Source organism: Calonectris borealis, chromosome 8 (genome assembly GCF_964195595.1).
Source record: "Calonectris borealis chromosome 8, bCalBor7.hap1.2, whole genome shotgun sequence".
In the NCBI taxonomy this organism is placed as follows: Eukaryota; Metazoa; Chordata; class Aves; order Procellariiformes; family Procellariidae; genus Calonectris; species Calonectris borealis.
The window spans coordinates 12,685,167-12,697,688 of NC_134319.1; the positions used below are offsets into that span (position 1 = coordinate 12,685,167).

Sequence of the window (12,522 nt, forward strand, 5' to 3'; positions counted from 1 at the left end):
CTTGAGAGAGAGAAGACAGCTCTGTGGAAGAAAAATCACTTGAAGTAAACCAGATTTTTCACCAGCTGAGCCCGCCGTTCAGACTGACGCAGGCAGCAAGGGAGGGACCAAACTTTCCTTCCAAGTCACCTTTTTAGCAGGTGGCAGAAATCTGCAGAAAGCTGCCGACTTGCTTGGAAAGGGCAGCTGATTAGCACTGCTCTAATATTTAGCGCTGGAGCCCGGAGGAGGAGGGAGGCCCTGGAAAGAGATCTGAAGGACAGCGGAGCACAGGGACCAGACTAGGCCTGGAATTTGTAGCTCTGCTTTTGTGTTATCCAAACAGCGATACCCACAGCATGCTTCAAATCTTCTTCAGGTCACTTTGCATGGAGGTTGGGATAGGAAAAGAGCCCCAGCTTTTTTGCTGCTGAGGAGAGACTCCCAACAGGTAACAGAGCAGCAGTGAGGAGCCAGCAATGGAGGAGAGATGCAATCAATCTCATTTGTTGACAGGCTTCAATCTCCAGGGATGAACTGCAAAAATAAGTACCAAGTACTAAAATAACAGAGGTTTGCAGGGACAAAGCCCCAGCTGGTTGCCCAGTGTTCAGGAAAGGCTGTCAAAGGTAGGATGGCTGGAGGGAGTTGTTCTCTGCTGTGACTCCTCTTAAGATATTTTCTTCCGGGCTTTAATCCCTTTCTCCAAAGACATGTACATCAGATGGGTGCTAAAGTGATTGAAAAAGGTAAAATGAAGAAATGCTTCTTATAGAGCTGGAATATCAGATATTTAGTTGGCAGGTTTCACCCTGCTCTGACACAGAAGTAGGCGAAGACAGGAGCACTAGACTTCAAGTCATCTTAGCAGCTTTGCTGTCTCTCCCAGCACCACCCCTTGCGATGATATTGCAATAGTACAGGTCCAGATATTCCAGATGAAAGCAAGTCAGGGGTGTCCTGAGGGAGCAGCGGGACCTCACTTTATATGCTCTAACACAGACTTGAACAAAACCAAACTTCCATCATTAAGAGCTATGCTGGAAAGCTGCAAAGCCCACAATGAGTTGTGTGGCCTCTCAGATGAGATTTCTCATTATGAAGTCTTCCGTAATAAAGGTATCACCAACTGCTTCTGTGTGTGCTCTAGGGAAGACACTCGCCCACCAACTGCCTGCACATGAGGCATCCGCTGGGGACATAGCTGTTCTCCTGGAGCAAGAGGAGGCAGAGGCAAGGTCAGGTACTTCAGTTCAGAGTTTCCCTGCTTGTTCTGTACTGGAACTGGCCAGGACACAGTCTCCTATTCAGTCCTGATACCAGATGATGACTTTTACTGCCACGCACAGAAATTTGTGTCCAAAGTCAGTGAAATTGGCATTTGCAATGCTTTCCTGAAGCATTCTCTGCTATGCCCCCTTTTCACAGTTGCTGTAGCAGTTCTACGTTCCTATACCTGCCATAACACATTGTCTTCTCAAATGTTATGCGCCATTAGTTAAGGCCTCTACACAACCCTTCCAATGATGTGAGGGCTCAGAAACAGTCATTCGTGTGCAGCTGAAGATGCCCAGGAGCTCAAGCAGGAATGCTATTTAGAGGTTGCATCATGGCCCACTGATAACTACTTAAGTCAGCAGCAAATTTGGCCCAAGGGCTCTGAACTGCCAAACGTTGCTGACTAGTCCATGGATTGCTGTAAAATGTCATTTATGCTGCCCTTACTCACAAGAGAAGATTTGCAAAGCTAGGTGGGTCCAAATGTCACTGCTGAAGGTCTGCTGCTTGATTTCAAGGCAGTAAAGAATGTATTGAACTAAAAGATAAAAAGACACATAGTGTGCACCACTGGAAAAGCTAATTACTCGATGGAGAAGTAGATGAGGTTGCCTTTTTTGGGGGCAGGAGTAATTACTACATTCCGTGGGACACACTGTGAGAAAGATCTGCCCAGCATTCTCAGGGGTTATTTCTGAACCTGTATCATAATCATTTTCAAAAGGTGCTATTCCTTCTCATCATTTGTAAAATACCTTGTGATGCTGCCTTCTGTTCTGCTCTTAAGTTGAAGAATGTGTCTCAGAAAAGTGCAGTTTCCCCAAGGAGAAGGTTGTATCTATTTGCACTTTCCACGAAAGCTCCAGAACAGCTTTCTGCAAGCACACTGGAATAGAAAAGGAATAGTGCCTCTGCTCCACCACAACTGCTTGGCAACATTTTACAAGGAATTTATCTCCTGGACCAGAAGAAGCTGTGAAAATTCCCCAAAGAGAACTCAAACCTTCATTATTGATTTGGTAGCAATGAAAATTCCTAAGGTCTCAGTTCATCCCCTATAAAAAAAATAGCACCAGTCCTGCCTGCACCTCACTATTCATTGTCAGAACAATATCTACTTTAATTAAATCTGTTAAAGTAGAATATGACACCCTTTGGGACATAGATTTAGCATGAGACTGTTTATCAAGTGTAGATAATACTAATTGTTCCCATGGAGATTTATCTGCTATGCTAGTTACAGTATTACGCTCTGGACTCAGCATCGCATGTGCCTGAATTAGAGGAGAGAGGTGAACCTTGTTTATAAAAATACAAAGTCCTGAAGGTTAAGAATTTCTTTCGAGTGGCACAATCAACGACCTGGAGCTGACCCTCTTAGCTCCTTGACTCATGTGTGTCTGCAAGTCTGGGAATATTAATAGGAAGAAGAAACTATTAGAGAAATATCCTTGTAACGCTCTCGTTTGCATGACTGCTCTTCAGTTAGCAAGTGGCTAATGCCATCTGCTCCTGTGTCGTCTGAGGGTTAACCCGCAGCAGGGGCAGACCCTGAGTCACTGTCTGTGTAAGCAATCGCAGCTACGAGGCATCAGCATTACATCCTTGGCTCCTGGCTCCACCATCCTTAGGTGGTAGCAATGCTCCAAAGGTCACACTGTCCCTTTCTAGCACTGTGCTGTCAGACAGAGACATGGGCTTTGTGCCACAAGAATAAGGCAAGATGAAGCAGACTGGTTCTTCTGCAGAGTGCAAAGTAACAGGGATCTGTGAAGTTCCTTGTGGCCAGATATCTGAACACTGATCCTAATGCACCCTACATCTGGGAAAGCTTTGAATACCACAAGGTCTTCACAAAAGCCTTGTCTGCTTCAGCTAAACTCTGCATGTTAACAAGTGTCTGCTATTGATCATGGTAATTCAGCTTAGGATTTAAACAAGGAGAGTTAGCAACAAGGAAGCGGAGGTGCTCCCACACTTTGATGTGGATGCAGTTCCAAGACCTTCCCCTCATTCCCCTGGCCATGGATCCCCCACAGCTCATGCAGGCCTTGCATTTACTCTTTAGGCACAGCATGGCAGGGTGCATGTGCAAGGAAGAAAGGAAGTCACGCTGCTCCCACCCCTGGCTACCTTTCAGAGGCAGCAGATAGCTGCTGAGACTGGGTGGAAGATTATCCTTGGCGATGTGACATGTTCATCTTGTTTCTTAAGGGAGAGAAGCTGCACTGAGATCTGCAGAAATTTCCACCACAGTCTAATCTTTTACCCACGTCAGTGATCCACACTGGGGGACAGACAAGAGCTGGAAGACATTGGGTCATCAGTGTTGTCTGCAGCCTGGTGGATGACACTACATCCAGAACTGTGCTGGAGAAAAGAAAGCAGAAGCCATTCCTGCAGAGTTCCCTCTGCCCTGACACATCTTGTGCTGCTCACACCTGTAACACCTTCTGGAAGGCTGATGATGCTTCTCTCCTTCACATCCTGAGATTATGCCCTGATGTTCTGAAGTAATTCATAAAGGCAATCCAGATGTTTGAGACAGGACACATTGCAGAAGGAGTCATTCTTAGTTTGATTCACTGGCTGGTTTTCAGACCACTTTGTCCTGGTGATTTCTTAGGATTAAATCACATTTACTTTTCAGGCTTCAACTCCGAGTCAGGCTCAGGTCAAGCTTGTGTAACCACTGTCATGGAGCTGCAATGGCCAGCTTGACCAGTAGCCCCAGCTGAATGACACCAGGTAACAAGACACTTGAGAAAGCTGATGGAGGAGGGAAGCACTGATTGGGACTGCATGCACAACCACCGCAACCGCTCATGGGAAAAACATCAGTGATTTGGGGTGCTGGACCAGTTTCCATTTCCCTTCAAAAAGGCAAGTAATTCAGGGGCACTATCAAGGGAGCAGTGGGTACTTAGGAAAAGTCGCTATGGTCAAGATGGGTTTCTAGCTGGATGGTGAGAAGCCAGAAATATGTATTGTGATCCCTGAGACATCCCCGTTCTCTGACTGCCTCTGCCCAGTGCGTGCCTTCACTACTTGGCGTTTCCTGTTGGTGTGCTTCAGCCAGCATTATTCACTCCTGTGTTGTTACCATGAGCCAAGTGCTAACTGGCTATTCCACACCTGATCAAAACAGAAAGAAATCAGCAAAACTACAACACCTTCTGACCTAAGAAGAATGAGAGAAGGGAAAGCAAGCAGCAGTGTGCTATACTGTGTGCCATGGATCATGCACGGGAGCTCAAAAGCAAGAGTGGCTGCCTAACCTGGGCTTGGAGATCTGACAGCTCAGGCCAGTGAGCAACGTGACCCTGCTCTGCTGGTCTCTTGTCTGATGGCCTGAAAACATCATGTGGCAGGTCAAGGTGCCGCTTTCCACTGTCCTGCTCACTGCCCTGTCCTCTGCATCCCGCCCTTACCTTAAAAGGCACTGCAGATTTATAGGAGTCAGGCACTTCCCAGCTCAGCAACACAGATGTTTTCATGACAGCATTGACGCGGAAGTTCTTAGCAAACACTGAAATGAAAAACAAGATATTTGAGCACTGTAAGGCCAAGTCAGGAGGGAGGCAGGCAGCAGCTCGGCTCCAAGTCTCTCTTTGTCTAACTCAGCAGCAGAGGTCAGAGAGTTCAGCTACAGCAGAGAAGTGAGAGATGAGGAGAAAAGAGCAGCAGCCTTTTACCAAGTCTCCAGTGGAGTTTCGCTTTTTGACTATACTTTCCAGAATCACAGAAAGGAAGTTGTAGGCTGAACTGTAGCCTTCGTCTCCCCCCTCCATTCACACTCTCTCAGCCCTTTGCCATGATCAAAGAACAGTGGTGCTCAGGTACTGGATCTGCAGATGATCCTACCCAGTCTGCTCCAGTTCAAGCAAGAGCCTTTCATGTACAGATAAAACAGCAAAGCATGCCCGTGGTGCGACAAAGGCAATTAAGCTACCACCAACGCTCCTCTCCCCCCAAATGGAAATCTTCGTTGAGCCCCCCCTCACTGAATTAGTTTTAGACTAGGGAGCCACACAGTACCTGATCTCATTAGTCAGAGCAAAGGGTAGCGTAGCCTCATGAACCGAAGCAAAGGTCCCTGTCCCGGAGGCAGAGCCTGCTGTTAGGGCTTGTTAGAGGGGCACTCACCTTGCTCAACAGGCATGGTCCGGGACTGGATGCTGGGGCTGAGCGGCCCAACCCCCTTATTGGTGCGGGCCCTCACTTTGATGTCGTAAGTGGTATCGGGCTTCAAATTCGTCAAAGTGATACTTGTGTCCTTGGTGATGTTAACCAGGTCCTGCTGGCTATTTATGTCCCTGTACACCACTGTGTAGTTGACAATCTTGCCGTTTCTTTCTGCCAAGACCGGGGGGTCCCATGCAACTTCTGTGGTGGAAGTGGTGAGACCCACCACGCGCAGGTTCTGTGGGAAGCCGCTTGGCACGTCTTCTGCAGTAGTGATCTCCTTCTCAAACTCCTCTCCTGGGCCAGCTCTGTTCTTCGCAGACAATTTGAAGAGGTACGTGGCCCCCTTGTGCAGGTTGGTCACAGTGTAGTGATGGTCTCTCTTCCCGAAGTCTATCGTGTTCATCTTTTCCTCATCAAGACGTCTGTACTGCAGCCGGTAACCCAGCAGCTCCCCTACCATCTCCTTGGGTGGGTGCCACTGGATGAGGGCTGTGTTCATGGCTGTCGTGCTAATCATCATGGTGGGCTTCCCCGGGACTGCAACATAAACACACAATGACCATCTATAGCCTGAGGGGAGGGGAAGGAAGGACCGCTTCCGTGCTGCTCAGTCCACGAGGATTGAGGAAAGTGGGAAAGTTCAGACAACAGGGTGAAGAGGATGACAGACAATTCACATGGATAGAGGCAGAGCGACCCTAATCTGGTGGTAAGGGAAGCTGGAGCCAGCCAGCTCTTGGCTGCCATTTTCCCATGTGCTGCCATCTAAACAGGCAATAAAGTCAGCCATATCCAGCCCCAAAATCCATCCCCTTTTACAGGAAAGGTTTAGGGTACCTCAAAGCATCATATTTATCTCAGAGAAGATCTGAATTCCATCCTCCCAATCAGTGGTCTTCAGACACTCCAGCTAGTGCACAACACCAGGCCATGCTGGCCCTGGTGCACTGTACCACAACAGACAGACAGAAGCCCGAGTCCAGCGCCCTGATCTGTCTGGAGGCAGACAAATTTCATCCTGAAACCTTGCAGTTTTACCATCTGCAGAGGCAGCGAGCAGAGCTGGGCGGGCTGTTTGCCATCAGAATACATTTTGGTTTAGCTGATGAGCAGATTCGTGATGTCAGTGTCGATGTGAGAGGTGAACACAAGTGTTCCACAGGATTTTTGCTTATGCTGCACAAGTCAAGGGGTGTTGCCGTCACTGGTTAGGAACTGATGGCTTTAAATTGATGGTTTAATACCTTGATCTCCTTCAGTTAAAAAAAGGATGCGTCTTCACATCAGCTCAGATTTGTAAACAAATCAACTGATAGGGAAGATACTCAGAATCAAAGGGATGGGGCCATTGATACGAAAACAAAAATGGGATTGTAGCCAAACCTAGTTAAATATCCTTGCAGTTTTGAAATGTATGAGCCCACAGATGAGCGCAAGAGAAAAACGTATTTGACAGAATTATGCCCCGATTTTGCCATCAGAGGGCGATACCAACACTCCCCTTTGAGGTCAAGCCTACAGACAAGCCTGTACAAAGGCAGCTCTGGGGGTGGTTTTGTAGGTATTTAAGACATACAATTACATTTCCACTGCCAGTGCCATCCTCCTTGCACTCATAATACAATGTCTAGCAGCAGTTAGTATTAAGGGACACATTATTTTCAAAGCTGATTCTAAATATTAACTTTAAATGTGCATCATAACATGGGAAGACCCACTGTGGTTTACAGTGCAACACGGGGATGTTTAGGAAGCTTCTCCTGTTTATAGGACAGCTGTAGCAATTTGATGAACAGAGCATACATCATGGCGAGGCACAAGGGAGACAGCATTTGAGATTGTGACAGTGGAAACTACCTCTGGAGCTCCCCATATGCAGCACGGAGGAGATGGCAAGCTGTTTCTTGTTTAAAAGCACCAGGAACAAACGCTCTCAGTTTGCACAAGCTGCATTCCCATAATAACAAGTGGTAAATACTGTTCCTGTGGCTGGTGTGAGGAAGCAGCAGGATTATTGGTTGTAGGACAGGTCTAGTGAGTGGAAATCGGGGACAAGACACTGTCAACTAGTTGGTGCCACCGCCAAAGGCAAGCTTGACCGCATCCGGAGGGAAGCACCTGATGAACTCCTGGGTGCCCCTGCTCCAGGCCGAGGCTCCTGTGTTGCACTAGGCATAGGGTAAGAGTCTCTACTGAGAGAGCAGAACCGAACTGGCTGGGATCACCAGGACCTAGAAGTTGTGTCCGCAGCACTCCTATGGCAGCATTTGTTGCGTTCCAGATTTTACCATGGCTCTAGGAGCAGCCGGGCTCAGCTCTGTAAGCCTGGGGAGGCAGCAGTAGCAATGGCCGGGGTGGGAAGCTGAGAAGCACCTCTGAGGAGCCCTCTGTGCCAGGGGCCATCCCAGGCGGCACTGCAGTCACCGCAGGAAGCAAGAAATGGCACTCGCCTACGGGAACAACGTGAGGACAGGCCATGACTCCAAAGCTGAGGGAGGGCCTGGACTTTCAGACTTCCTCTTCCCAGGTCTCTGGACTATGCAGATGAGCTCAGACCCATGAGTTTCATTGCTCTTTCACGGGCCCTGGCAGTGTCTGTCCATCTGTTTGCTGCACTTTGCTCAGGTGATCCAGTAGCAAAGCCTGTAAGTAAGGGCTGGAGATCACAAGAGTATGTACCTCTGCAGCATCTCCAACCCTCTCGTTTCCTCCTGCACAGGTGCCTTGGCCATACTCCCCGTGCACCTCTTGGGAGGTTTTACCACCACTCCTACGAGGCTGTGGTATCCGCTCCCCACACTCACCTGCCCCTGTGGTGGTAATGACTTTCGGCTTGCTGCGGGCACCATCTCCCTTGGTGGTGTAGGCAGCGACTGTGACGGAGTAGGTGGTTTCTGGCAGCAGGCCTCCAATGACCGTCTCCTGGGAGCGCATCCACGAGGCGGGGAAGAGGCAAACGAGAAGAGCAAATACTTGTTACTGGAGTGAGCAAAAGGAGGGCACTGGGGTCAGCGTCTCCAACAGCAACACACCGACACACTCGTTGGCTCACACTCATGCATCGCACTCAAGCACACAGGTCTCACACAGAGCCAGCAAACAACAATTGCTGCCGCTCCAACACTCACCTGCCTAATTTCAACCCCTGCCTCTAACACTTGGCCTTCCCAGGGACCCACCAGCAACCTGTGTCAGCAGCTGCGCTCTCCCACGGCTTCTGCCAAGAGGGAGATCTGCTCCAAAGACGGTCCTGCGTGAAGCCAGAGCCACCCTGCCACAGCAAGTCTGAGAGTAAGAGGACTGTGGAGCTGTGAACCAGAGCAAAAGCCAGTTCAGCTGGCTGCGGAAACCTCTTGGGGCTAATTTGGGGATTTTTAAAGTTGTCTCTTGCAGCAGAGCCGCAGGGAGCACAGACAGGCAACACAGGCTGCAGCACGGCCACGCCAGGCGGGAGGCCCTGGGCAAGGAGCACCTGCACTATTACAGCACCGCGTTCACCCTCCCTGCCAGGCACGGTGTTGTAAGGATGGGACGGGGTCAGCGCAAGGCGTTGGCAAGAGCTGGAGGGAAAACCCTGCACCGTGGGAGGTCTGGGACGAGGGCGGTCTCGGCAGGGTGCTAGCACCCTTGCATGCTCTAGTTTCCTCTGGGCAGGAGGAGGGCACGGCTCCGCACTTCAATTTGAGATCAAAGAGGGAAGCACCGCTCCTCCCTGCTGGCCCAGCGGCAACATGACTTGTGCCAAGCTCGGCTGGCCAAGCCTGCAAATGAGCAAGCACAGCGAGCTCAGCAGCTCCCAGCAGCTCTCTGCGAGCTCAGGACAGGTACCCCTGAACTGCATTCATCTGTGGGTGCTGTGAAAGGGACCGGGGCCATTAGCACTAATAACCCATCAGGTCAGGGAGCAAGAGACAACCGGGCTGGAGAAGCTTTTGGAAAGGAGGCAAAGGCTCCAGGTTGGTTATTTACCCTTTCAGACAAGGAGAAGAGCAGAGATGGAGAGGGTTAAGCTCGAGTCGCTGAGGACAGGCAGCACGGGCACTGTTAGAGGCTGCTTGAGGGGTCTGATCTCTGCCCGGGGGATCCCTGCCAGCTTGAGGGGTACGAGGGGCACCTGTGGTTGCTCTCAGAGCACAGACAGTCTCCCATCACTCACTCGCACAAACACCCATGCTATTAAACCTGCTGATTTCCAGTCAGTGCTGCTGGTTCAGGTTACCTGCCCAGGCTTACTCATCAAAATCACCGTGTTACCATTGCGGAACCAGCCAGCCCAGAGAAAAATCAACAAGCACCAACAAGAACCCCACCAAAATCACCGTGTGAACCAGAGTCCGATCCCAACTCCGCCCCTGCAGCAGATCATGTGTGCGGGTGAGTGGACGCACAGTTCGATCGGTGCCAATGGACCCGCGGGAGAAGCACTCACACAAAACCTGCAGACTCTGAACATCCCAAGAGAATTCCCTCCTCCCAAATCCATGCAAAGAGAAATTCTCACGCAAAAAAGCATGCCACCGGGAGCAAAGCAAGCGAGCTGGGAGGAGGGGAAGAGAGACGAGGGATGGATGAAAGAAGGTCTGATTGCATAATGTAAATACAGTGCTGTCGTGACAAAGCCACTCCGAGCGAGAATCCTCCGTATAAAGCAGGAGGAGAAATGCATCGTGCCAGGGAAGCTCACAGTAGGGCACGTAACTGAATTGCTGACTCTAAAAAGGTCATTTTCTAGTTTGTTCCTCCAAATTTATACTTCAAAATTACGTAGGAAAAATTGGATTTAACTGTTTATATGTGATTGTTTTCTTATTACTATCTGTGTTTCAGCCAAAGGTCACGGTTGAGAGTGTAGGTTATTTTTCAGGACTACGATCAATGTGGTTTAAAGATTATATATCTAGTTTTACCGTGTAACTCGGTAGGCCAACTACTGCAGAAAGTAGGATGCACCTCCTGAGTCGATCACTTGAGCCTGCCTAAAACTGCACTGCAACAAGCTGGAAATACAGATTATAGGAAATGTCAATTGCTTTTCTGCATTTAGTAGCAATCTAAATGCCAATTTTCTCTGGATTTGCTGCTTGTGGAAGGTTTCACAATGTAACTCTCCAGCTTCATTAAGGGAGTGAAAGGGATGTTTTGACAGCACTGCATCTACAAAATTCACAAATCGATTTACCAAACCCCTCTTTTCCAACCTGGAATACACACAAGTGGTACTTACATGGTCGACGGAGTCCTCAGCTCTCCACTGATGGGGGAGAAAGGAAGGAGGAGAGAAAAATGGAGACACAGAATTTTAAGGGGCAACATGTAGGAAGGGGATGATGACGACGACAACAGCAGGAGTTAGCAGGACTGGGTTGGGGGGATTACAACACTTATACACAGAAGGTCACTTGGCACAGGCTGTGCCAGGGGAAGAAATGGCATAGAGCAATTTTCTACATGCCGCTAGCCTGCGCAGTAGGTCTGAGATCATTCACGCAAACAGGGGCAGAGAGCTTCCTTCTCAATGGATGGAGAGGTCACCACTTCCTAACTTTGTAGTCCTTTCCCCTTTTGGCTTTGCTTGCACTTTTCTGCCTCTTCCACGAGCAGAAGCAAGGGACACCCTGTACCAACAAGGCTCTGGGGCTGACTGCTGCCTCACAAGTCACTCACAACAGTTTTGTGGCCTAATGTCCAGTTTCTGTCCTAGTGATCCTCCAGTCACCATCTCTTGTTGAGAAGCAAAGACTTCAACACACAAAACTCAGAGGGCACTCTCTGCAAGGAAGCACCAATGCAACATTTACAGAGCTTCTCTGTCCTGTATCATTTGCAAGAAAATGCTCTGGGGACCTCAGGAAAACCAAGAAGTGCCGTCTCTTGTAAACAGTGCAAGAGAGGCTGAGATCTTACACAGAGCTCCACACTAAGCTGCTCCTCTCCAACGGCGCTGCGTGGCTTGGAGCAAGGCTCAAACTGGTGTGTATACTGAGGAAAAAGCTTCTCACTCCCAATTACACAACACCAAACAACAAACACTCGTTTGGCAAGAGCATCCCTGAAGGTAAGACTTCTACACAAACCATTTCCCAGCAAAAGTTCACGTGGATTCTCAGCCATGGCAGCTCAGCTGGGGCTCTGAAGAGGGAACATGCAGGTTTCTGGCTGGATTTGGGGTTCTAAGGCATCAAAGCTGCATTGGGGTGGTGAGACTCAGCAGACCTTGGCTGCTGCCATGCATGCCTGTAGCACTGTTCTTTGTGGCTAATGCACCAAAGGAAGGTTTGCAGAGATCATAGCGAGCTCTCTCAGCCAAGGTGATGCGTTACATCTCAGGTTACTAAATCTGCCTGGAGGAAGCACCGGTCGACGAGTTCAAGCACAGAGATGAAAGTGGAAGATAGGTATTATTGCCCCTGACTCACAGTGTGAGCCTTGGCAAGCCTTGCTTCTGAGCCTGAGCTGCCAGCTGTGAAACGGCGCTCAGATACTGACTTCCTCAGGACACTGGGAAGCCCAGCTAACGCTGCTGAAGTGCCTGGGAACCTTTAAGTGCGGCAGAAGTACTAAATGGTATTAAAGCTACAAGTTGCCTTTTGTATTCAGCCTATTTGAGGTGACTTTCACAGGCTGCAGCCTATCACAGTGGCAGAGTACTCTCCTCAGCAGTAAAATACATGGCATACCTTCAAAATATTTGTTATTTTACTCTCTAAATTCAGAAAGAAGCAGCTATTGGAGAAACACTCCTTATTTGATGCCATGAGACTGCAGTAGAATTATCCCCCTAAACCATCTTAAAATTTAATTTCAGAGAAGAGGTCAAGTTGTCCCTAAAGACTTCTATAAAGCCAAGGCCCTCACTAAGTATTATGGTCACTAAAGGCTCTCTTTCCACATACATCTTGGTGTTATTTCCAGTGTTGCATGCTTAGCTCAATCCAAGTCATTGCTGTTGACATCCTACCTGCGCCAGCCAGCCTACACCATGGTCAACAGCCACACACTCTGCCCGGCTGATCTAAAACCTGGCGAAAGTCTTGCTGCAGGGGGGATACGAGGCCTGGTAGCTCCACCATGTCCCTG

At 49.2% G+C, this 12,522-nt stretch overlaps 1 protein-coding gene across 2 annotated transcripts in view; it reads right to left on the reverse strand.

The window, feature by feature from the left end:
• Positions 1-12,522, reverse strand: part of PTPRF (protein tyrosine phosphatase receptor type F) — a 260,445-nt gene that overhangs the window by 44,733 nt on the left and 203,190 nt on the right. For both annotated transcript variants that reach the window (XM_075155994.1, XM_075155995.1), the window contains exons 12-14: positions 8,250-8,367; positions 5,404-5,982; positions 4,689-4,786 (exon numbers count right to left, since the gene is read on the reverse strand). In XM_075155994.1, the coding sequence (XP_075012095.1) occupies positions 4,689-4,786; positions 5,404-5,982; positions 8,250-8,367 (795 nt within the window). The remainder of the gene's footprint in view (positions 1-4,688; positions 4,787-5,403; positions 5,983-8,249; positions 8,368-12,522) is intronic.